At 43.8% G+C, this 27,355-nt stretch overlaps 1 protein-coding gene across 1 annotated transcript in view; it reads right to left on the reverse strand.

The window, feature by feature from the left end:
* LOC134336744 (cytosolic arginine sensor for mTORC1 subunit 2) overlaps window positions 1-27,355 on the reverse strand; it is a 195,793-nt gene that overhangs the window by 97,197 nt on the left and 71,241 nt on the right. The window contains exon 2 of the mRNA XM_063031165.1: window positions 18,594-18,664. Coding sequence (XP_062887235.1) covers window positions 18,594-18,664 — 71 coding nt within the window. The remainder of the gene's footprint in view (window positions 1-18,593; window positions 18,665-27,355) is intronic.

Genomic DNA, 27,355 nt, shown 5'->3' on the forward strand with positions numbered 1-27,355 from the left:
TGGATCCTCCATCTCACCTGAACCATCATCATGTTGGTTCACACACAATACACTCTTTTCTTTAATGAATCACTAGACTATACAGCATCTCAGAATCAGCACAGATGGTGGTTTGGTTCATCAAGACTTCAACGAGTAACCAAGCAGTTGACTCTTTCTCCACATCCCTGATTTTTTTTTCCCTCCAGGTATCTAGCATCAGAGGGCCACGACTGAATCAGGAGCAGGGAGTGCACTCCAAATCCTTTGACCAAGAAATGTTTCTGGATGATACCTCTGTTTTCAGTCTAGATCTCTGCATCTTCAGTATCGCCCTTTAACCACTCTTCCCCTTAATCGAGCTAACTCTTGATCACATTAAACCTTGAATCCTGCTCACATCTCCATATTGTCTACATTACCATCAGAATGCAATGCACTTGGTGGAAAGTAAAACTTCTGAAATCAGAACAAGAGGTGCAACCGATTTACGATAAAACATCTGCTGAGAGCTGTAAGGTAATAAATCAAATTCATTTGACCTCTTAGTAATCACTCAATATAAAGTTCAAAGTCTGAACAGTGGGAATCTCTAATGTACAAATGGCATTTATGAATACTATTAAACTATGATACATTATATATCACAATTTGTGCTTTAATATATGACATGGCTAAATTATTTTATGTTTCTACTTGCTATATACAAAAACATAATATGACAGATAATGTTTAATGTTTGAAATTAAAACATGTGAATCAAACTGGGATTAAGTTTGCTCTTGACAGTATGATCACTGTAAAGGACCTAATCAAGGCGAAGAATAAACAGAGCAGTGTCAGCTTCACTGCCAATGAGCAGAGCATTTGATCAAAGTTGAACACCTTCTCAGGCTCTGAGCAACACTCCACTTGATTATTGAAGAGATGAAACGAATTGAAACCATTTCTTTCCTGGGGATATGCAATAGCCCATGCATTGTACAAAGCTGATTCAGCAGGGACTTGCCTTGCTTGTATTGCACATAAACTATCAGGTGAGTCTGCAAGTAGAGCAAATACTTCCAGTGTTTTGCTAATCTCTGCAACAAAGGGGAGAGGATGCAGCCTGTGTGAAAGAGGCACTCTGAAGATGTGAATGCCATATGGAAAGGATGGTTTTCTTTCTTCATAATTACACCTTCATTGTGAGAGACAATTTTTAAGGACACATGCATTTATCTTCTTACAATAAGCTAAATCTCCAAGGGTTTATTTTCCTCACATTCCCTCCATATGTATGCAACTATATCTCTGCTCAAGTCAGTTACCACATGCCAATTTTAACCCCACCATGCCACCCATGCACTGGGCAAAATGTCATCAGTTTCAGGTCCTTCCAGCCCCCATCTTCAAACAACTTGGCTTCAAGAAACCCCGGTGCCTTGGCAGTGAAATATAAACTCCTTCGAGAGATCAGGGGTTCGTGGACCCCTCTGTTAACGGCAAGGCTGCGCAGCTTAAAAAAGGTTGGGAACCCCTGTTCTAGATGTACAGGACTTAGCACTCAAAGTTCTCTCACTGGTAGATCAAACAGGATTCAGCAGAAGGAATAAATACACTGGGGACTTATGTGCCAGGCCAAATTAGTAAAGTCGGGTACAGGCCAAATTGAGGCAGTGAGGCCTAGGCCCCAGACCATATCGAGGCAATTGAACCCAATGTTTGGAAGTCGATTTAGGCGCCGGGCCAGATTGAAAAAGGGAGGCGAGGGATGGGCTGGTTTAGATCACTGTTCCGCCAGGTTTACTTGTCTCTACGCTGGACTACGGGACTCTCTTCCGGACTTCACTTCAGAGTGCTATTTGCTTGCGGATTTTTTCCCTCTGCACTCTGGGTGTTAGATGGTCTTTTTTTTAATACGGGTTCTTTTATCTTTGATTTTTTTTAATGGGCGTGTTGTGTGTTTTTTTCCTACACATTGGGCGTTCAACAATCATTTTAAAAATATACGAGTTCTTTGCGTTTCTTTGTTTCATGGCTGCTTGAAAGAAGATGAATCTCAAGGTTGTATAACATATACATACTCTCATAATAAATGTACTTTTAACTACACAAAAGGAACAAGACTTCACGTTGCCTTCAGATGAGCGAAGGCCCAAAACAATCAAGCCTGGAAGTGTCATGGCATGACATGCTGATTATATGCTTGAGTTCCCTGTCGCTCTTGGCAAAAGCTTCAGTAATCACATCAACAATCGTACGAGGTACAGAATTGTATTAAAATATTTAAAGTTTAATTATTTTTAAGTCAGCTTTATTGATGTGGCCTGTGTTTTGATCGGGAATGTTTCCTTGAACGAAGAAGGTTATTACATTGTCCGCTGGATGAAGGACCAAGGAAACATAGTTTTTCTCTTTTAATTCTCCACTGCATTTTCAAATCCACTTGGCAGGAAATGGCAAAAAAGAAATGTTTTGTAGAAATCTATCAAATATCTGCGTATTAATCTTAGTGTTAACAAGACAACAAAAGACATTCATCTCGGAAGTTCAGATGTAAGGTCTGTTTGCAGAAAACCTCCCAGCTCCTCACTTCATTTCCCCTTAATCCACGCTCCCACCTCCCCCTCACTGGGTTTCACCGTTCACCTGCCAGCTGGTACTCCCTCCCCATCTTTCTGGCTTCTTCCCCCTTCCTTTCCAAGCCAGTTGAAGAGTCTCTGCCCGTAATGTTGATAAATTTTTTGTGTCATTTTTCTGAGGTATATTAAGCAATGTTTTCTGCGAGTTTACCTGGATGAAAGGTCAGATTGACCTTAAAGCAAATTAAAAGGTCGGCACATCATCAGCCAAAGGGCCTGCACTGTGCTGTAATGTTCTTTGTTCTTTTAAGTTTAATGGACAGAGGTTCTGCATACAAAGTCAGTCACTGAGAGTTTGCACATACAGTTCTCCTTTCTCACCTTTTTTTTTTGCTTATCCTAACCTTTGGATATTTCACAATGAAAATTTGCAAACTCAATCCACCCTCAGTGCTATCGTCTCTGACCTGAGGTTATCTTCAATTTGGCCTAAGTGTTAGCTACTTTGTCAATGCTCCTAGGATTCCATTGGAGTCAGCCTAATTGACAAGTTTTACCGCAGGATGTTCCATATCCTACACCATAGCCATTCAAAGCTGAGACTGCTGTTGCCCAAGTGATGAGCCAATAATAATAGCTCATTTAGTTTTTCAGAAAGAGATGGGGCCTTCTCTTCTCCTGAGCTGTGACAGCTTCAATCTTCCTGTTGTGAGACCCTTAAATGGACCCGTTGTACATTTAAAGATGAAATCTTGATCTCTCAATCTACCTCATCATGGCCCCTGCACCTTAATGGTCGAACTGCACTGCACTTTCTCTGTAATTGTAACACAATATTTTGCATTCTGTTATAGTTTATTTTCTTTTTGTACTCCTTTGATGTCCTTATGCGTGGAACCATCTGTCCAGCTAGCTTGCAAAACAAAACTTCTCACTGTATCTTGGTTCAAGTGACAATATTAAACCAATTATCAATGAATTAATCAAAAAGGTTCTCTCGAACACACTTCAAAAGTTGCTCCGTGTTTTGCCCCTCACCTTATAGACTGGGATAACAGAAATCCTTCCGATCACTACCGCATGGCGTTTGGGCAAATGTAATTTCCTTGCACCCTTTCTAGAAGTTGAAAGCCTATTGAATACTCCCTGGGTAATGACATCCATATTCTTCCTCAACTCTAACCACACCGATTCTGATTATGACTAGGGAGGACACCCTCCCTCTCTAGCTCTGCAATATTCTCCTTAATCAGAATTCCGACTAATCCGACGTTTAAAAAATATATTACTTTTGTTTTTTGCATGATTTTTAATCTTTTCAATATACATATACTGTGATTGATTTATTGATTGATTGATTGATTGATTTACTTATTTCCTTCTATATTATGTATTGCATTGAACTGCTGCTGCTAAGTTAACAAATTTCACATCACATGCCGGTGATAATAAACCTGATTCTGATTCTCTCCTTGATTTCCTTCCTTATCTATCCTGAACATCTCAGCCAAAAATATTGGAAAACCTTTTTTATGAGCATATCACACATTATGATATGCATAAAATGGCTTTTAAGAATTTCTATTCAAAAGGTTCAAAGGAACATCTAAACAAGCCTGTTGCATTTTGGAAACAAGTCCTGTGGACTGATGAAGTTAAAACAGAACTTTTTGGCCACAATGAGCAAAAGTATGTTTGGAGAAAAAAGGGTACAGAATTTTATGAAAAGAACACCTCTCCAACTGTTAAGCACGGGGGTGGATCGATCATGCTTTGGGCTTGTGTTGCAGCCAGTGGCACGTGGAACATTTACTGGTAGAGGGAAGAATGAATTCAATTAAATACCAGCAAATTCCGGAAGCAAACATCACACCATCTGTAAAAAAGCCGAAGATGAAAAGAGGATGTCTTCTACAACAGGATAATGAAACTAAAGACTCCTCAAAATCCACGATGGACTGCCTCAAGAGGTGCAAGCTGAAGGTTTTGCCCTGGCCCTCACAGTCCCCCGACCTAAACATCATCGAGAATCTGTGGATAGACCTCAAAAGAGCAGTGCATGCAAGACGAGCCAAGAATCCCGCAGAACTAGAAGCCTTTTGCAAGGAAGAATGGGCGAAAATCCCCCAAACAAGAATTGAAAGACTCTTAGCTGGCTACAGAAAACATTTACAAGCTGTGATACTTGCCAAAGGGGGTGTTACTAAGTACTGACCATGCACGGTGCCCAAACTTTTGCTTCGGGCCCTTTTCCTTTTTTGTTATTTTGAAACTGTAAAAGATGGAAATAAAGATTTTTCTTGCTTAAAATATTAAAGAAATGTGTCATCTTTAACTTCATGCCTTTCGGAAATCATTTCATCTTTTACTCACTTAGCTATTCACAGTAACAGAAATTTTGACCAGGGGTGCCCAAACTCTTGCATACCACTGTACCTTTGCAATATTTCTTTAAGTGTAGAAATGCCATTCTGGTCACCTTCTTTATGTGGGATTTAAAGATGACTCACTTTCTTGGGTCACTGCAGTTCCACAATGCTTTCAGGTATATCAGTAGTGTCACCATGGCTGAAACAGTTCCTCAACAATTAGTGATGTTCCAACAGGATCACAATGACCAGCAATAGAAACCCAAGCAAACTCTAACACAAGGAAATCTGCAGATGCTGGAAATTCAAGCAACACACATAAGAGTCGCTGGTGAACACAGCAGGCCAGGCAGCATCTCTAGGAAGAGGTACAGTCGACGTTTCGGACCGAGACCCTTCGTCAGGACTAACTGAAAGAAGAGCTAGTAAGAGATTTGAAAGTGGGAGGGGGAGGGGGAGAACCAAAATGATAGGAGAAGACAGGAGGGGGAGGGATGGAGCCAAGAGCTGGACAGGTGATTGGCAAAAGGGATATGAGAGGATCATGGGATGGGAGGCCTAGGGAGAAAGAAAATGGGGAAGGGGGGAAAACCCAGAGGATGGGCAAGGGGTACAGTGAGAGGGACAGAGGGAGAAAGAACGCTCTCTGAGAATCCTTGGTGCAAACTCATCTTCACCAACGTTACCTGGAATTGTGAACCTAAGAGCATTCTCACTTGTATGGACCTATCTTTCACTGCTTTTCATTGGTTTTTATAGAAAACTTATGAACCTGTGATGGCACTGAAGACCTGTGCCAACCAACTGGCAGGAGTGTTCAAGGACATCTTTAATCTCCCTGCTGCAGCTGAAGGTTCCCACCTGCTTCTAAAGAGCAACAATCATACCAGTGCCCGAGGAGAGCGGGCTGAACTCCCTCACCGACTATTGTCCAGGAGCACTCACATCTACTGTGATGAGGTGCTTTGAGGGGTTGGTCATCACCAGAATCAGTTCCTGCCTAAGCAAGGACTTGGACCCGCTGCGATTTGCCCATTGCCACAATAGGACCACAGTGGATGCAGTCTCAGTGACTCTCCGATCGGCCTGAATCACCTGGATAATAGCAAATGGCTATGGCAGGCTGCTGTTTATTGATTACAGCTCAGCGATCAATGCCATCATACCCTCAGTACTGATCAACAAGCTTCAAAGCCTGGGCCTCTGTATCTCCCTCTGCAACTAGATCCTTGACTTCCTCACTGAAAGACCATAGTCGTTGACAATCAACACTAGCGCGCTTCAACGGAGCATGCTTAGCCCAATGCTCTACTCCCTCTAATCGCACGACAACGTGTCCAGGCACAGCTCAAAAGCCTCTATAAATTTCGTGATGACACAAATATTGTTGGCAGAAATTCAAATGGTGACAAGGAGGATTACAGGAGCGGGATAGATTAGCTGGTTGAGTGGTGTCACAACAACAACCTTGCACTCAACATCAGCAAGACCAAGGAATTAATTGTGGACTTCAGGAAGGAGAAGTCGAGGGAAAACACACCAGTCCTCATCGAGGGATCAGCAGTGGAAAGGCTGAGCCGTTTCCAGTTCCCGGGTGTCAACATCTCTGAAGATCTATCCTGGACCCAACATGCTGAGGTAATTACAAAGAAGGCACGACAAAGGCTATCTTTCATTAGGACTATGAGGAGATCAAAGGCACTCAGAAATTTCTACAGATGTACCGTGGACAGCATTCTAACTGGTTGCATCCTCATCTGGTACGGAGGGGGCCCTGCACAGGATCGGAAAAAGCTGCAGAAAGTTGTAAACTCAGCCAGCTCCTTTGTGGGCATTGGCCTTCCCAGCATTCAGGGGACCTTCAAAAGGCGTCAGCCATCGTTAAAGACCCCCATCACGCAGGACATGCCTGCTTCTCGTTCCTACCATCAAGCAGGAGGTCAGCCATCGTTAAAGACCCCCATCACGCAGGACATGCCTGCTTCTCGTTCCTACCATCAAGCAGGAGGTCACCCATCGTTAAAGACCCCCCATCACGCAAGACATGCCTGCTTCTCGTTCCTACCATCAAGCAGGAGGTCACCCATCGTTAAAGACCCCCCATCACGCAAGACATGCCTGCTTCTCATTCCTACCATCAAGCAGGAGGTCAGCCATCGTTAAAGACCCCCATCACGCAGGACATGCCTGCTTCTCGTTCCTACCATCAAGCAGGAGGTATAAGAGCGTGAAGACACAAACTCAACATCTCAGGAACAGCTTCTTCCCCTCTGCCATCAGATAAAAGAATTTTAACATCGACCCTCTGCTTAAATAGAGGTCACTATGGAGGAGCGGTGAACAAGATTTGGTACCAGGCCTGATGAGCTCAGGTTGACAGAGGGCAGTATTAATCAGCTCAGCCAGCCCTGTGCTGAATGGTCGTGTGGAGGTAACAAAATCAGTTTGCAGAGACTCATTTCACCCTCAAAGTTTGAGATTGCATTTATTAACCCAGAGGCTGATGCTTCTAAAATGTTGTGAGCATTCAAGGTTGTTAAACTAAATTTCATAATTTTCCTTTTCACATATTCATCAACAATGCATCTCAGCCATTTTCAGAGAGAAAAAAAAACACTGGCTCGCTATCAAAACCATTCCATTGTCTGACAAGCTCTAACTGCAGTTTTTAATGTTTTTTTTAAACCAGTGTCCGTGCAGAACAGTGACATGATCACAGGGGGCACAGCGCTGCCCAATAGTTTGAGCAACTCCCTAAGTTTTAAGGTGTTTGGCAAATCTCGGGGGAGTACAGCAACTGCAAAATATTCTATTTGTTCAGCTGCTTTGTGCCTCTGGTACTGCCAATCCTGCACAGTCAGCACAAATGAACAGGCAGTTTTGGCATGCAGCACTGGTGCTTTGCATTAAAAGAAATTTAAAAAAGTATCTGATGTGGGGGAAGAGTAACAGGGACAGTGAAAGGGAATGCTTTTTTCCACTCTCTCATACAGTGCCGTTGAATGCACATTCACTGCTGAAGATCAAGCACCTCATTTAAGTAACTACCCGAGGGAGGGAGGCTGAAGCAGGATAGCACAGCCTCAGTGTTCAAGCCGATGGGGGGGGGGCTTTGCAGCCACTTTTGGAGAGCAGGGCTGTCAAAGCCATTTCCACATTCCACATCCACCGTTCCCCTCACCAGACCACTTACCGTTAAACAGCCCTTGTTTGAAAAACGCAAACTCGAGGAATTCTGCAGATGCTGAAAATTCAAGCAACACACATCAAAGTTGCTGGTGAACGCAGCAGGCCAGGCAGCAGCTCTAGTCTTCTTCTATCATTTCGGATCTCCCCCTCCCCCTCCAACTTTCAAATCTCTTACTAGCTCTTCCTTCAGTTAGTCCTGACGAAGGGTCTCAGCCTGAAACGTCGACTGTACCTCTTCCTAGAGATGCTGCCTGGCCTGCTGCGTCCACCAGCAAGTTTGATGTGTGTTGCTTGTTTGAAGAATGCCTGTTTAAAAGTCCAATGTTTTCCGAGAAGATGTAAAGCGATTTAGAACGGAGCAACCTTTCTGAAACTTTCAGCATCTCCTTAATTTCTATGCCTCCATTCTAATACAGAAGAAATGATCAAATGCAGATTTATGGGATGACGGGTTTTTGATAAAATGAAGTGCTGTTTTGAAATTAATTCATGAAGTGCGATAGGAAACAGGCACTGAAGAAGCTAAAACATTCTGACAATTCTGAATGGACAATGAACCAACCTACCTCACTATCTTGGTCACTTTTAGCAATACTTATTCATTCATTTTTAATTGCATAGATCTTTTAAATTGTAATTTTATAATACTTTTAAATTATTGCAATGAACTGCTGCCGCAAAACAACAAATTTCGCAGCATATGTCAGTAATATTAAACCTGATTCTGATCCTTGAGAAGTTTAACATACTCCAAGTCACTTTCCCTGGTACCTGAAACCACTCCCTGAACCAGCTCACCACTGCTTCCCAGCTCCACGTTCATGCTGACAGACCTTCTGCACACCAGACACATCAGCGCTCTGTTTAACAGCTGTTTGTATTAGGAGCAGAAAAAAAACAGGACCAGAAACAAATCCCATTACACGCACAGCTGCACGTTCATTGCATTTCTTCAGCACTTTCAGATCACTGTGCAAACCACAAGTTCTTCATTTCTCTTTCAGAGGAAGCTCCATTATTTTGAAAATGTATTTTTATACTAGGCTTCACTGGATCGCATCCATCTCACTAATTCTCCCGTGTACATCCTGGCAACAGGAGGCTCTGAGGAGCTGATTTGAAATAAACAATAATTTCCTTGTCCAACTTGTGCAGTTGGAATTCAAAACAAGGTCAATTCTAATTTCCCAGAGCTTGTCTTGTTGCCTCAGCTCTCTTTCTGTCTCTCTCAGGTGCTTTGCCTTTTCGTCCCTGTCCATCATATCACCGTTACCCCAACCACGGTTCTTAGACCATAAAACATAGGGGCAGAATTAGGCCATTCAGCCCAATGAGTCTGCTCCACCATTCAATCATGGCTGACCTTGTTTTAACCCCATTCTCCCGCCTTCTCTCTGTAACCCTCAACACCGTTACAAGCCAAGAACCCAACAATCTCTGCTTTAAGTTCACCTAACAACTTAGCCTCCACAACCCTCTGTGGCAACGAATTCCACAGATTCACTCAAAGTCGGAGCCATCTTTCCATCTCTATACTTGTCTAGCACATCCTCTGCCCAAACTGTTGCTGTACCATTGCTCTAATGGAATCTTCTCTGCTCTTCCTATTTGTTAGAGCATTGTTGTCCCAACATCTCCCACCTCCCCTTTACCATCCTGGTTGTTTCATGCACCCCTTGTACACTAGAACCCAATTCTATTCTCACCATTCGGCTTCCTTCCTTTTCTTAGAGTCTGCGTGGAGTGGCGGCTCTTCCTCAATAAGTCAGTCTTCAACACACCTCCACCTCAGCCCATTCACTGCCCTCGCCAAGTACCTCCCTCTCCTGCCCCATCTCCGACCACACCTTCAACACATTCTCGTTCTGACAATAACCAGATTTTGACCACATGCTTGTGTCCTTACCACCCACCATCCCCCACTTGCTCTTTCTCAGGACCGCTTTATCTCCTGAGCAGTCGCGTGTAGCCGCACGGTCGCCAACATTTATTTTTTTTATTCCCTTCTGTGGTTTTTATTTCCCCCTGTCCCTTGGCATGTGTGCTGGCAAGGAAAAGCAAGGACAGAGTGTAACACGTCACTTTCACAGACAAGGCTAGGTTACTCGGGAAGTAAGTCACAAAAATGGCTTGCGATGATGGGATGGTATCAGGGTGGTTACCGGTGAGATGTAAATTAGTGCAGAGACACAGAGAGCAAGGATCTAATCCCATTCACTGTAGCTGATAAATATGAGAACTTGATTGTTCACTGATCTGAGTTAGATGTTAAGCTCTGCTTTTTTTAATACATGCAATTCAAAGGTAGGGGACGGGGGAACATTTCCCTAAAATCTACATCACCCAAGTGATTTAACAATAAACACTCAAATGCAGAAGAAGTCTGAGCCTTGCTGTATAATTCATGACGTTGGCAGTCCTTTCACACACACAGACGACCCCTGACATGCACGATGACGTTCCACAGGTAGAAAGAGAGCAAAAGGAGGTGGCACCACTGGTTCTGCTTCCGTGTTATTTAAAGGGGGACCTTTGGACCGAAAAGGGGAATGTGCTGAAAGGGGCAGCAGTGGAAATCCTTTCAGGCTGTATTCACAGCACGCATCCGTGCTCCTCTTCCTCCAGCACCTAAACGTACCTCCTCTGCAGATCAGTACCAATGAGACCCTCCCCTGACCATCCCCTCCAACTACCCAGCCAGACCTCCCCATTTCCGATCCCTGGGCAGTGAGGACTGTGTTGACTTAGGACCTCTCTCAAAGCCTCCCGTCCTTCTGCAGAAGGTGCAGCCTACAAATTGTGCGTGCGTGTAGGAGAGAAGATGGCTTCATGGTGTCCTAGTGGACATCACAGAAGGAGGTCCTCAGCAAAATGCTCAAATGGTGCACGCCGACATGGAGAAGTTGATTCAACTACCCGTGTGTATATGTCTGTACAGATGTACTGTAAATAACTGTCAGCTAAACGCTGTCTGTGTACTAATAAGATGGAAGCGTCGGAGGAGGGATCAAAGGAAGACCGAAGAGAAGGTCTACTGGAGGCGGCTGAAGGGTCAGACAGTAGGAATGCATTAAGGGCAGGTGAGACAGCGACTAATCTAATAAGAATTTGGAAAAGTCCGACAAAACAACGATCCCATTTAGGATAAGGAGAATGAATGCAAAAAGTAAAACGGTATTTTGAAGTCTTAGTAGATCTGGTGCATCAGATGGAGCTGTGAGACACCAAATCAGAGAGCAGGGAAACGCAAAGTAGGAGACAGACTGGTTCTCTCTTTCTGCACAACTTTTCACATTAGGGCAACATCTGTGTTCACTGTCAGCGATATTTCCCTTCACAAAGGTTGGGTAATCTACATAAAACAAATGATGGGTTATGATTTGAGGTCTGCCGATAACATGATCAAAGATTAAAGCTAAGGATGTGGGCAGTGCTGACTGTCTGTGAGCCCCAGTCTGCATTCCAGAAAACTACTGTACAGTTTCTGCTTATTATTTGAAAGCAGATTCTTTCCTCATGGGGAATTACACTAATTCTGCTGTCTTTAACATCTGGTCTCATGATCATGTTGGCAACTTAAGAGGAGACAGAGGGGACAGGGTTACAGGAACAACCTACAATGTCCTTCAGGAGCCAAGTCAGAATAGGAAGAAAAAGCAGGAAATTAGAGTTTACCATTCACACAAATCAAGACAAAAAGCATGAAATAAAACAGAAAATGCTTAGCAGGTCGGACAGCATCTACGGAAAGAGAAACAGATAGAGCTTCAGGGTGGAGCTCCTCATCAAAGCTGGGCTTTGACCTGAAGTATTAGCTCGTTTTAATTTCACAGGTCCTGCATCTTCTGCTTTTATTTCAGATTTCCAGCTTCTGCTCGGAATGAATGAAAGTCAATCAGAGTTCCCCTGTGACTGTGTGGAAGGTACAAGCATTCCTAATGAATGATATGAATAGTCATTGTCAATCATAGTCGTACTTTATTGATCCTGAGGGAAATTGGTTTTCGTTACAGTTCCACCAACCAAGAATAGAGTATAAATATAGCAATATAAAACCATAAATAATTAAATAGTAATATGTAAATTATGCCAGGAAATAAGTCCAGGACCAGCCTATTGGCTCAGGGTGTCTGACCCTCCAAGGGAGGAGTTGTAAAGTTTGATGGCCACAGGCAGGAATGACTTCCTATGATGCTCAGTGCTGCATCTCGGTGGAATGAGTCTCTGGCTGAATGTACTCCTGTGCCCAACCAGTACATTATGTAGTGGATGGGAGACATTGTCCAAGATGGCATGCAACTTGGACAGCATCCTCTTTTCAGACACCACCGTCAGAGAGTCCAGTTCCATCCCCACAACATCACTGGCCTTACAAATGAGTTTGTTAATTCTGTTGGTGTCTGCTACCCTCAGCCTGCTGCCCCAGCTCACAACAGCAAACATGATAGCACTGGCCACTACAGACTCATAGAACATCCTCAGCATCGTCCGACAGATGTTAAAGGACCTCAGTCTCCTCAGGAAATAGAGACGGCTCTGACTCTTCTTGTAGACAGCCTCAGTGTTCTTTGACCAGTCCAGTTTATTGTCAATTCGTATCCCCAGGTATTTGTAATCCTCCACCATGTCCACACTGACCCCCTGGATGGAAACAGGGGTCACTGGTGCCTTAACTCTCCTCAGGTCCACCACCAGCTTCTTAGTCTTTTTCACATTAAGCTGCAGACAATTCTGCTCACACCATGTGATAATGTTTCCTACCGTAGCCCTGTACTCAGCCTCATCTCCCTTGCTGATGCATCCAACTATGGCAGAGTCATCAGAAAACTTCTGAAGATGACAAGACTCTAATGTCTCCAATATCTATCATGTAGTAACAGTGGCTATCTGGCAACGATGGTTCTGTCTCGCCAACAGGCTTATGGAACTACAGTACTGTGCAAAAGTCTTAGGCACGCATAAATAAAGCTAGGGTGCCTAAGACTCTATATGTCAACAGGGAACGGAGAGCGAGATTATAAATCTGGCGGGAGCAAAGGATGCTGGGAATGGTGAGGGTGGAGCACCGCGGCAGATAAGGAGTGCCAGGGTGGGGAGTGGCGTGGGTGCAGACACACCCAACTCTGGGACACCAGGCAAGGCCATTTGATTTCAATTGGTTTATTGATCATTACAGAATGCCTCTCTGGCACTTCCCGCTCCGTCTCGTCCCCTTTCCCTTCTTCCAAACCATGATTCACCTCTCCCTGGCCGCCTTCCCACTCTCAGTCCCCAATAGAGACCCGTATCAGTATCAGGTTTATCATCTCTCGCATACAGCACGTCGTAATTTTCTTTGCGGCAGCAGTAGAGTGAATTTTTAAAATTACTACACTACAATGCAATCAATCCCTTCCAGTAGTTGTGAATGTGACCTCACAGATGGAGCTAGACTCAAACTGGATGCTGAGCCCAAAGTATCCACCTTGATACCAACAGAACATTGCCATCAGGTACCTCCTTACCACGGGACTCAGGAAACACTCACAGAAGCACAAATCCAGGTTTAAACATCACCATTATCTTGGCAGCATGACAACACCAGCTGCCTGCCCCCCCTTCCCCCAAGTTTAGGCTGTGCTGGTCGACAATGCAAATGACGCATTTCCCTGCGTGCGCGTTCTGAGCTCTTTAAAGGGAGGCCAGCTCCAAGCTCACAAAGTTATGGTGGAACAAAGGTTGCACAAGCAACGGGTCGTTGGCAAGTGTGGGGCAGAGTGGTCATCGGATGAGATGGGTGAGGACTCAGTGCAGTGATATTCAATGGAGATGAAGACAGGATTCCCACAGGCAGCGGTGTGGTGAAAACCTTCCTCCAACCGGACTTGTTCAGATAACAATGGGCTGTGCTCCTTTTCCTGCTCTGCTGTCCCTGAACCCTTGCTGTCATCCGCCACAGCCTCCATCACGAGACCCGAATATACATCGGTCCTGTGTGCCTCCGTCAGCGTTGTGTTAATCCAGTTGGAGTCCAAGGGCAAAGATATCAGTCCATCACTGCAGAGGACAGAATTATTCATCAAGGAATTACCCAGAGATCAGACTCAAAGGAAACTGAGGACACTAAGGTAATTCCTAGGACATCATATCCTTGCAAAGGGAGCCCATGAGGCCCTGTGGCACTACCAGTGATTTCTTGAACCCCAGGCCAAGGGAGATGGTGCAGGGGTGAATATCCTAGGGCTGTGTGTCCTCCACTCTTCCATCAACATTCTCAACAACTGCCCATCTTCTTGGACAATTACAAACAAAAAACAGAGCTTCCCCACATACTGTAGGTTCCAAACTCTCTCAATTACGCCACTTATCTCCTTTTTTTGTCTGCTATACAATTCCTTATTACCTACAACATGAACTCTATTACCAGGAAGCTTCCTGAGAATTCTTTTCCTACTCCCCAAAGCCTGTCCACCATCTACAAGGCTCAGGTCAGGAGTGTAATGGAATATTCACCACTCACCGGGATAAGTGCAGCTCCATCAACACTGAAGAAGCCTGACGCTATCCAGGACAAGGCAGCCCACTTGATCGGTACCCCTTCCACATGCATCCAATCCCTCCACCATCAACAAACAGTTGCAGCAGTGTGTACTATCTACAAGATGCACTGCAACAACACACCAAAGTTCCTAAGGCAGCACCTTCCAGACCAACGACCACTACCATCCAGAAGGACGAGAACAGCAGATACCGGGGAAGACCACCACTTGGAAATCCCCCTCCAAGACTCTCACCATCCTGACTTGGAAACATATCGCCGTTCCTTCATTGTCGCTGGGTCAAAATCATGGAATTCCCTGCCTAACAGCACTGTGGGTGTACCTACACCTCGCGGACTGCAGCAGTTCAAGAATGCAGCTCATCACCACCCTCTCAAGGGCAACTAGGGATGGGCAATAAATGCCGGCCTATCTGGCGACAGCCACATCCCTTAAATGAATAAATAAAAAAAAAACAGAACACATCTCCCACAGGCTGCGCTTCCTCTGAATCTTGTGTGCACAGTCATCCAGGATAGTAAGGCCCAGACAAACAGTAGACCCCCTCACTTCGGCCAGATTTGCACCACTTGGCAAAAGGCAATTGGGATTAATCAGGGGTTCCCAAGCTGGGCTCCATGGATCCTGTGGCAGGGACCCATGGCATCAAAAAGGCTCGGAACCCCTGGGCTCAGACTGTGTTGCACCAGAGTAAACCACTAAATTGATTTATTCACAAATTATTTACCGAAATAATCAACAGTAGTTAAATGCTCCTGGCAATTTGAAAATAAAAACCTACTTGAGGATTCTGGGATCTTTCAAAAAAAAAGCAAAATACCTCTTCATGGAATTGTATCTTGAATTAATAGCTCTTTTAACGACATAATCCATTGAAATGCAGATGTACTGTACTTTTAAGGGAGACATTTCCATCAAATAATTCAAAACTTCTGCAGGAGATTCACAAAACAATATGTTGTCTTGCAGACATGGCTTAGGCTCGACTAGGTTTTGTGGTTGCTCAAAACCTTGTGAAGGGATTTCAAGCAGGTGAAGTACTGACTTAACTTCATATAAGCACATCAAAAGAAAATTTTTAAAAAGCCCCTTTCCCAGTATGCAGCTGGAGTTGCCATTTTAAGGATGCAGTGCTTCTTAAAATAACCCCAAATCTAAGAGACATAATGCAAGAGGAAGCCAATAAGCGACAGAGAAATGTTCCATTTTTGACTTGGAGACAAGTAATAGCACTAGCAACAACTGTGCTCATGAGTATTTGCAAGAGCAGCGTACCATCCAGTCGGCTACATCCAATATTTCATGTAAGGCTGAAGGAAAGTTGTTTGAGCACAAATATATTGGTACATGGTCCTTTCCTCATGGGATCTTGGTTGATAGATTACAGCAGTCAGCAGTTCACTGATGTATAATGTGGTAGCGACCTTCCCTCACTCTGTCAAATTCTAACTAATTCTTTTTAAGCAGACTGGATTCCAACCCAAACTCTATATTTTAACTGTAAGACTATATAAGGCCCATTCTGGTACTAAGGACTCTTGGTAAGAGCCCATTTACTATTTGTTAAGGCTGACCTACGTGTAGATCATGGGATTTAAGCACAACTTCCCGGCAACAAGGTTATAACGACCACACAGACTTGCCTGTCAAAATACCTATCAGGTTAAAGATGCTCATCATTATTTACGCACGAATGTTGCAACTGGTTCACAGTTAAACTCGAATTATCTAGAGGCTTTTGTTTGAGGTGAGATGCTCTCCTGTTAGCGGCACTGACTTATATTGAAGGGGGAAAAGGTGACGGCCAAAGTGAACCGCCAGAAAAAGTGTTAATTATTCATGTTACAAATATAGATACATAATGAAGTAATTTGTGAAGGATTCCTGATCAAAATCTCTTATGTTGAAAAGGAATTATTAAATGTGGGCAGATTTATTCCTTCAGGTATTAATTGTTGCTGAAGGTTTTAAAAATATCAAATTTGTGATCAGTGCTCTTTCCCTTTTCATTCCCTCAATTCATTCTTTATTCCTCTAGGATCTACATTTCTTTCTCCAACATCCGCTGGATATTTCTCAGTCCTTTAATCTGACTGACTGCTGTTAACTCAGTTCACTCAAGTCCCAGCATCTCTCACTCAGAGGTCTACACTTTCACTAACTTGTCACACAAAGGACACTAAAACGAAACGCCAAGTTGTAAAAGCAGCAGCTACAGCAGAATTGGGGCCTTTGTTACCCTTCTTTCTGCTGCTGGACTGACGCCCAGCCAGGAGCCCACTTTCAGAAACAGAAGAGCCTGACAATTTTTAAGTTTCCGAGTACTTAATTCCCGGGAGTTGAAATGGGTGGGGTGTACAGTCAAGGGAAAGCAAAGAATGGGGCTTTGGGGATGCTCCGTCCAGGGTGAGATGATCCCAGTTTTGGTGTATGTGGTGCAGTTGTGCTTGTCTTTTATTTCTGTACTAGAGCAATGATCCAATCCATCTGGAAATCAAAAATGGATCCTGTCTACAAAGATGACAGGTATAAACCTCCAGAGAAAGGTTGAGAAATGTACCCAACACAGTCCTTTTGACAAGTACTTTTATGTGTGGCTCTGTTAGCCTGTGTCCAAATCATGTGCATGTCACTATGTACTGAGGTTTGAAGTCCCCAGTGTCGCAAAAGACAGATCTGTCAACATTGCCATGGACCTCTCAACTGGGCCAAGCTGTACAAGTTGCCCTTCATAGAAATGTTTGTGACAAACACCCTTGCTTATGCAAACAGGCCACAGTCTGCACAGAATGTTTCTGAGGCTCTTGGGAAGGTCAGGTGGTGGACCCTATCAGATGGTTCGCTGAGAAGACTGTCAAGAGCAGTTGGCAGAATTCTCACCCTACTACTGACAAACAAACACTCGGCAGTTGGAGAGAATGGATTCTCTGTCAGGATTGTTCAACAGTGCCAGAGTCTCGGCTCTACTGCATGAGACCCTTGATGTGACCTGAGGCACCGTCCTCCATTTCTTCTTCCGTGCTTTTGCCAACGAGGTCTGAAGAGAAACGCAGCAGCCTTTGACAAGGTTCATCCCAAATTGCTGTAGAACAAAGGACTACTGGTCACCAAGGAAACACACTGAGACAAAGTCAATCGCTGTGGCAAGGTTATCAAGTCCGTGAAAGCTGCCCTCAGATCTGCCTGAAACTTGGTGGTCTTTCAGTGCAGGGGTCCATCCATAACTGACTGCTGGAGAACGACACTTTCCAAGGTCGAGGGCGTTGAGCTGAAGGATGCACCAAAGCCGAATGCCGGCTCAGTGGCGAAAGGACACAGTTTAAGACCTTCCCACCATTTGCAGACAGAGGAGCTAGAACCTGCAGTTACTGCTCACAGAATGTATACGAAAGAAAAAATGATATTACACTGACATTATGTAAATATTAGAAGCAAACAGAATGAAACATTACTCTGTGTATTTTTATTTATTTGCAAATGTTACAAGTAAGTTACATTTTTTGGAAAAGTATCAGTGCTCAACTTATTTCAAAAGCACTGTCTCCAATCACCCTGATTTAAAATTAGATCCAATCCTACTTTGAAAGTGGTCTTGCAGCATGTGTAAAGACACAAATAGGCAGGGACAGATCAATTATATTAAGAATACACTGGCGAACAGCAGCAATAACAGAGCATTTGAAATCCAATGAAAATAACAAGTTGTCGAGCAGATTATAAGAGCTTCTTAATTTCTATCTACTAACTCCCATTGGCACTGACAGTATCTTGGTTCATTAGGCCACTGTTGTGTAGGCATTTACATATGAACTTCCCATCGAGAGTCAGCTGCTAATTCAGTCATAACAGCTGTCATCACTGGCTTTATCAACATTTTGCAAAGTTCATATAGCAGTAATGACCTCCCTCATTAATAAGTACAACCAAGGCATCAGTAAATTAGGTTCTCTCACCTTTGAAGCCCTCTTCATCGACGATTATGGTGTAGTCTTCAGGAGTTTCAGTTAAGCTGAAGAACTTGCACCTTGATGAAGAGAAATGGGAAAAAAAAGGTCATTAACTTGCAATATTTCAGCTACAGTTCTTTCTGAACTGAAACTCTGAATATAAGAGGACTCATGTTTAAATTACAGGAAGAAAATGCTGGAAAACACTGATCAACATCTGATATTTTAAACAGTGGACGTTTCAGATCAATAACCTTTCATTATATTTTGCACCCAAATATTAAGTTACTGTATAAAATCTTATTGAAAAGCCATGAAGGTATTACTGGTAAAATAAAATACCAACTATCCAAACTGGAAATGATTGAGGTAACCTGTTTTAGAAGGCATCATATGCAGTCACTGACCAGACTGTCTCAGAAAGGCAGCGTCCATTATTAAAGACCTCCAGCACCCAGGGCATGCACTTTTCTCACTGTTACCATCAGGTAGGAGATACAGAAGCCTGAAGACACACACTCAGCGATTCAGGAACAGCTTCTTCCCCTCTGCCATCCAGGTCCTAAATAGACTTTGAAGCTTTGGACACTACCTCACTTTTTAAAATATACAGTATTTCTGTTTTTGCACATTTTTAAAATAATCTATTCAATATATGTAATTGATTTACTTGTCTATTTATTATGTTTTATTTTAGTTATTCTTTTTTTCTCTCTCTCTGCTAGATTATGTATTGCACTGAACTGCTGCTGCTAAGTGAACAAATTTCATGTCACATGCTGGAGATAATGAACCTGGTTCTGATTCTGATTCTGAATCCTGCACAGAAAAAGACTGATTTACTATTATTTGAATTAGTGTTTATTAGAGAGCTCTCTGGTGTTCCTAGAGAAACAAGGAGCGCATTGGGCCTAGCAAAGGTTTTCTTGTAGACCCAGGAGAGGTGGAGTTTACTGGGGCTCATCTGGTATCTAAAAGGAACTGCAAGATCTCTCCTTACCATGCTTCATCTCCACCTCGCACGTCCACAACCCCCTTGAATCTTCCTCAACGCCCAGCATGCCTCCAGGACTAATCTGAGAGCAGTGCAAGTCAGCCGCTGCTGTGAGGACACACAGGCCTGCCTTGTGGCTACCCCTTCCATGAAGCCAAGGAATTAAATGCCTCACACACACCACCTCTACACTTTCATTTATACTAAGTGTCTAACAAAGAAAAACTTCCCATTGTTTCAAACAGAACTTAACATTAAAGTCTGTGTGCAGGCGAGAGGTCGGGTAAGTAACAGTCAGGTAGGTTGAAAGGAGTGATGAAAAAAATCCACCTCCAAAGAACAAGCTTGGATAACACACACAGAATGCTGAAGGAACTCAAGATATCCGGCACCTGCAAAATATCTTGTGTTTAACCACATATGGATGGTTACTTTTAAGAAATGATTCTTTATTAGTGAGGGGGCTGCAAACACTATGTCTGAAAACAAAGGCTTGCAACAGCAAAAGCTTAAAATTAGCCTTATGAAATAGTGGAGCAGGCTTGAGGGGTAGGGGAGTGATTCAGTCGTGCATGGAGTTTACTGGGGCAGACCAATTGTCTTGTGGGTTAATGCTGGCAACAGTTGAGCAAACACTTTATCACTGGCCAAAGGCAAGCTCGGCTACACTTTCATTACGGGCCACGTACCAGGAACCATGAGTTGCAGCTGTGGGCTGTACCAGGTCTAGACAACAGGAAACAAAGTATAAACCAGGGAATCAGGATAGTCATTTTACATTGAAAGGGCAGATAGGACCACTACTTTAAATCCCTTCTATTTCAATGCATGTGGCTTAACAGGCAAGGAAGATGAACTGGGGCTGTGAATTGCCTCTAGGGACTGGGATATTGTGGTCATAACAGAAACACGCTGAGCAAAGAGCAAGACTGGCGGTTCAGTGTTCTGTGATACCGATTCTTTAGGTGTGAAAGAGGAACGGGTAATAGTGGAGGGGTGTTCCCTTTTCCATAAAGGACATAACAGCTGTCTATTCTTCAGAATCATCAAAGGAGGCCATTTGGGTAGAACGTGAAAATAAGGGGAAGACCACCATTGTTGGGACCCCCAATCCCACAATCCTGGGAACTGAGGAGCAGACGTGTCAAGAGGTTTCACCTAGTTGTGAGAATAGTAAGTTAGGGCTTCAATTTTCCTGATTTCAACTGGGCCCCCAAAGTGCAGGGGGCCTGGATGGGATGAAATTTGCATGGTGCATCCAAGATGACTTCCTCACACAAAATATATTTCAAAATTCAAAGTAAATTTAATATCCAAGTACATATATGTCACCATATACAACCCTGAGATTCATTTTCTTGTGGGCATACTCAATAAATCCACACAATAATAACCACAATGGAATCAATGAACGACCAAAAATTGAGCGTTCAACCAATGTGCAAAAGACAACGAATTGTTCAAATACAAAATATAAAGAAATAACAATAAAAAATAAATAAGCAATAAATATCGAGAACATGAGATGAAGAATCCTTGAAAGTGAATCCATAAGTTACGGGACCACTTCAATGATGGGGCAAGTGAAGTTGAGTGAAGTTATCCCCTTTGGTCCAAGAGACTGATGGCTGAGGGGTAATAACTGTTCCTGAACCTGGTGGTGTGAGCCCTGAGGCTACTGTACCTTCTTCCCATAAAAGTTGCTGGTGAACGCAGCAGGCCAGGCAGCATCTCTAGGAAGAGGTACAGTCGACATTTCAGGCCGAGACCCTTCGTCAGGACTAACTGAAGGAAGAGTGAGTAAGGGATTTGAAAGTTGGAGGGGGAGGGGGAGATCCAAAATGATAGGAGAAGACAGGAGGGGGAGGGATGGAGCCAAGAGCTGGACAGGTGATTGGCAAAGGGGATATGAGAGGATCATGGGACAGGAGGTCCGGGAAGAAAGACGGGGGGGGGGGGACCCAAAGGATGGGCAAGGGGTATATTCAGAGGGACAGAGGGAGAAAAAGGAGAGTGAGAGAAAGAATGTGTGTATAAAAATAAGTAACAGATGGGGTACGAGGGGGAGGTGGGGCATTAGCGGAAGTTAGAGAAGTCGATGTTCATGCCATCAGGTTGGAGGCTACCCAGACGGAATATAAGGTGTTGTTCCTCCGAGTGTGGCTTCATCTTTATAGTAGAGGAGGCCGTGGATAGACATGTCAGAATGGGAATGGGATGTGGAATTAAAATGTGTGGCCACTGGGAGATCCTGCTTTCTCTGGCGGACAGAGTGTAGGTGTTCAGCAAAGCGGTCTCCCAGTCTGCGTCGGGTCTCGCCAATATATAAAAGGCCACATCGGGAGCACCGGACGCAGTATATCACCCCAGCCGACTCACAGGTGAAGTGTTGCCTCACCTGGAAGGACTGTTTGGGGCCCTGAATGGTGGTAAGGGAGGAAGTGTAAGGGCATGTGTAGCACTTGTTCCGCTTACACGGATAAGTGCCAGGAGGGAGATCAGTGGGGAGAGATGGGGGGGGGAACGAATGGACAAGGGAGTTGCGTAGGGAGCGATCCCTGCGGAATGCGGCGGAGGGGGGGAGGGAAAGATGTGCTTAGTGGTGGGATCCCATTGGAGATGGCGGAAGTTACGGAGAATAATATGTTGGACCCAGAGGCTGGTGGGGTGGTAGGTGAGGACCAGGGGAACCCTATTCCTAGTGGGATGGTGGGAGGATGGAGTGAGAGCAGATGTACGTGAAATGGGGGAGATGCGTTTAAGAGCAGAGTTGATAGTGGAGGAAGGGAATCCCCTTTCTTTAAAAAAGGAAGACATCTCCCTCGTCTTAGAATGAAAAGCCTCATCCTGAGAGCAGATGCGGCGGAGATGGAGGAATTGCGAGAAGGGGATGGCGTTTTTGATGGCTCCTGATGTGGCCTTTTATATATTGGCGAGACCCGACGCAGACTGGGAGATTGCTTTGCTGAACACCTACGCTCTGTCCGCCAGAGAAAGCAGGATCTCCCAGTGGCCACACATTTTCATTCCACATCCCATTCCCATTCTGACATGACTATCCACGGCCTCCTCTACTGTAAAGATGAAGCCACACTCAGGTTGGAGGAACAACACCTTATATTCCGTCTGAGTAGCCTCCAACCTGATGGCATGAACATCGACTTCTCTAACTTCCGCTAATGCCCCACCTCCCCCTCGTACCCCATCTGTTACTTATTTTTATACACACATTCTTTCTCTCACTCTCCTTTTTCTCCCTCTGTCCCTCTGAATATACCCCTTGCCCATCCTCTGGGTCCCCCCCCGCCCCTTGTCTTTCTTCCTGGACCTCCTGTCCCATGATCCTCTCGTATCCCTTTTGCCTATCACCTGTCCAGCTCTTGGCTCCACCCCTCCCCCTCCTGTCTTCTCCTATCATTTTGGATCTCCCCCTCCCCCTCCAACTTTCAAATCCCTTACTCACTCTTCCTTCAGTTAGTCCTGACGAAGGGTCTTGGCCTGAAACGTCAACTGTACCTCTTCCTAGAGATGCTGCCTGGCCTGCTGCGTTCACCAGCAACTTTTACGTGTGTTGCTTGAATTTCCAGCATCTGCAGAATTCCTGTTGTTTGTACCTTCTTCCCGATAGCAGCAGCGAGAAGCGAGCACGACTTAAGCATGGGGGACCTTGACGATGGATGCTGCTTTCCTGCAGCAATGCTTCGTATACATTTGCTCAATGCTGGAATGGTGGAATGGTAGAATAGAGGAAGGTACCTGAAGAAGCAATGCAGCACCTCCTCTTGATGAACGAGGCAGGCCAAGTAAATGAAGTGGTAGTTGGGGAGCACCTAACATTGCACTGTGTTTCAAATATAGTGGATTCCAGTTAACTGGGCTATTGGGAGAGCCATTTATTTGTGACAACTCTTAAAGAATAGAAACATCAAGAAAATTGCTGGAATTCCCCTTCTTCATTTAGGACACTATGCCGCTTAATTGGGACAGGAGAATGTTGCTGAATAGGTTCTAACTAGTGTCAGTTGTGCACACTTATGTGGCTGTTGAACGCTACACTGTGCTCAGCGCAAACAGTTTTTAAATAGTGTCAGTTGCTTGTGTTTGTGTTCAAAAAGCAGTGATTTTTGTCACAGTCCGTTGGCGAAAAGTAAGCAGTAAGACAATTCTGAATTGTTCAGCTCACGGCAGTTTCAAGCATTCAGGCTTGGAGATGCCAAAAAGGCTGTGAGTGAAAATGAAATGATTTCACTACTTCAACAAGCTAAGAATTACAAAGAATTTGAAGGTACCGACAATCATACTGAATGTTACAATGAAAATGAAGATTCAATCAACCACTGCATTGTATGAAGGCAATCCATTATCTGTACCAGGTATCTGGGCTGATTTGGTTTATTGCATACATTTGATGAATTCCTCCACCAATAATTATTAGGAACTAGACCAGTTTTATATGACTGTAGCACTACTGGTATGTTCTAATTTGTTCTATACTTCATCTCAATATTTAATTTGTTACACAGTTTGTCTTTTTTATACCTTTCTAACTATTTCCATGAAACTTCAGCTTCTTAGGACAGTTGCTTAATTGGGCCAAAATGTACTGGTCCCTACGTGTCTCAGATAACTGGAATTCACTGTATACCCAATGACTTGGCCTCCACAGAACGTCTGTGGCAATAAAGTCCACAGATTCACCAACCTCTGGCTAAGAAAATTCCTCCTCATCTCTGTTCTAAGGGATGTACTTCGATTCTGAGGTCCTAGCCACCTCCACTATTGGAAACATCTTTTCTATGACCCCTATATCTAAGCCTTTTAATGTTTGATAAGTTTCAATTAGATCCCCCCCCCCCCACCATCATTCTTATAAACTCCAGGAAGTACAGGCCCAAGGCCATCACACACTCCTCAAATACTGTCCTTTCATTCTGGGATCATTCTTACGAGCCTCCACTGGTCCCTCTCCAATGCCAGCAGATCCTTTCTTAGATTTGTGACCCAAAGCTGCTCATATAACTCTAAATGTGTTCTGACCAACATCGTATAAGACTTAAGTATTCCATCTTTGCTTTTATATTCTAGTCCTTTTCACACAAATGCTAACAAAGTATCTGCCTTCCTTACTACTGACTCAAACTGCAAATTACCCTGCAGAGCATCTTGCACTAAGTATGCCAAGTCCCTTTAGACCTCCAATTTCTGAATTTACTCCCAGTTTAGAAAGTAGCCTCCACCTTTATTTCTTCCAGCTAAGTGTATGACATACACTTTCCTACACTGTATTCCATCTATCTCTTTGCCCATTCTCCTAATCTAAGTCTTTCTACTGCCTCCATTTCCTCTACACCTCTTGCCCCTCTACCTATATTTGTATCGTCCGCAAATGCAGCCACAATGTCATCAATTCCACCATCCAAATCATTGACATATAACGTGAAAAGTAGCGGACCCAACACCAAACCCTGCAGAACACCACCAGTCACTGACAGCCAACCAGAAAAACCTTTATTCCCACTCTTTGCCTTCTGCAAGTCAACCAATCTTCTGTATGTGCTAATACCTTCATGTAATACCATGGACTCCGATCTTGTTTAGCAGCCTCACGTGCAGCACCTTGTCAAACAAAATCCACTGGTTTTCCTGTGAATATCCTGCCTCAAAGAATCCCAACAAACTTGTCAGGCAAGATTTCCCCTTTACGGAAAGCACGTTAACCTTGGTCTATTTTATCATACGTCACCAAGGACCCCAAAACTTCATCCTTAACACTAGACCCCAACATCTTCCCAACCACTGAAGTCAGGCTAATTGGCCAATAATTTCCTTTCTTCTGCCTCTCTCCCTTCTTAAAGAATGGAGTGACATTGGCAATTTTCGAGTTGTCTGGAACTATTCTAGAAACTGATGAATCTTCAAGGATGCCTCCACAATCTCTTCATCTACCTCTTTCAGAACCCTGGAGTTCTGGTCTAGGTGACTTACCTACCCTCCGACCTTTCAGCTTTCCAAGTTCCTTCTCCTTAACAATACCGATGACACTTACATTTACCCCCTCACGTTCTCAATTTTCTGGCAGCTTCTGCTACCTTCCACAGTGAAGACTAACACAAAATATTTATTCAACCTGCCCATCATTTCTCTGTCCCTCAGTACCACCTCTCCAGCATTTTTTTCCAGTGGTTCAATATCCACTCTTGCATCTCTAACTCTTCACATATCAGAAATAAACCTTTTGTTACCCTCTTTTATATTACTGGCTAGCTTACCTTAATTTTTTATTCTCCCCTTATTGATTTTTAGTTGCCTTCTGTTGGCTTTTAAAAGCTTTGCAATCCTCTAGCTCTTCTCACTAGTTTTTACTATATTGTATGCCCTCTCTTTCGCCTTTATGCTGTCTTTGACTTTGCTCCTCATTGGGCACAACTGCTTCATTCTCCCTTTAGAATGCTTCTTCTTTGGGATAAATTGATCCTACATCTTTCAAATTAGTTCCAGGAATCTAGCCAATGCTACTCTACTATCATTCCTGCTAATGTCTCCTTCCAATCAACTTTGGCCAGCTCACCTTTCATGCCTCTGTAGTCAACTTTACTCAACCACAATAGTGTATCCTACTGGATTCCTACTTCTTTGCCCTTTACCTTTCCTGCCCATCTGGCTTTACCTATGGTCTTCTAGCTATTCCCCTCTGCCACCTTCTTCTCCAGCGTCTTTCGGCCCGAAACGATGACTGTATTCACTTCCATAGATGCTGCCTGACCTGCTGAGTTCCTCCAGCATTTTGTGTGTGCTACTCTGGATTTCCAGCATCTGCAGAATCTCTCGTGTATACTGATTACACCTGATTTTAGCTTCTCCCTCTCAAACTGCAAGGTGAATTCTATCATATTATCACTACCTCCCAATTATTCCTTTACCTTAATTTCCCTAATCAAATCTGGTTTAGTACACAGTACCTAATCCAGAACTGCCTTTCCCTAGTAGGAAAAGCCACCTTGTAGGCATTGAACAAATTCCTTCTCTTAGGACCCAGCATTAACCCAATTTTCCCAATCTACCTACATATTGAACACCCCAAATGACCATTGTATTATTGCCCTTTTTACAAGCCTTTTCTATCTCCTGTTGTAATTTGTACTCCCACATCCTGGCTACTGTTCAGAGGCCTCTATAAATTTCACACTAGGGCCTTTTTATTCTTGCACTTTCTTGACTCTAATGACATGGACTCTTTATCTTATGATCCTCTGTCACTTCTTTTTAAGGGTTTGATTTCATTTTTACAAACAAAACCACCTTCTGTCCACCTGCTTGCCCTTTCTATATGATGTGTATCCTTTGCTGTTAAGCTCCCAGCTCTGCTCTTCTTCCAACCACAGCTCTGTGATGCCCACAGTGTCATAGCTGCCAATTTCTAACTGTGCTGCAAGATCATCTTATTCTGTGTACTGAGTGCATTCAAATGTAACACCTTCAGTCCGTATTCAATGCCCTTCTTTTCAATTTTATCTCTATGTTGCCTGAAGTCAAGTTCTTATGGTGTCCTCAATTTTTTTGTCTTATTCTTTATTCTGGAGACTTCAGTAACCTCTCCTATACTCTCCTTCCCTTTTACCTGATCCATACTTTGCCATGCTGTAGAACCAATCCCCTACTATTTAGTTTAAATGGTGGTACATTTACTGTAAGTAAAACATTTAAATTGTAAGTGAAGTGTAAACCTTCTGGGAGGCCAGGAAAAAAACTGCAGACCCTTGTAGAGATATTTGTT

This window comes from Mobula hypostoma, chromosome 23 (genome assembly GCF_963921235.1).
Source record: "Mobula hypostoma chromosome 23, sMobHyp1.1, whole genome shotgun sequence".
Lineage (NCBI taxonomy): Eukaryota > Metazoa > Chordata > Chondrichthyes > Myliobatiformes > Myliobatidae > Mobula > Mobula hypostoma.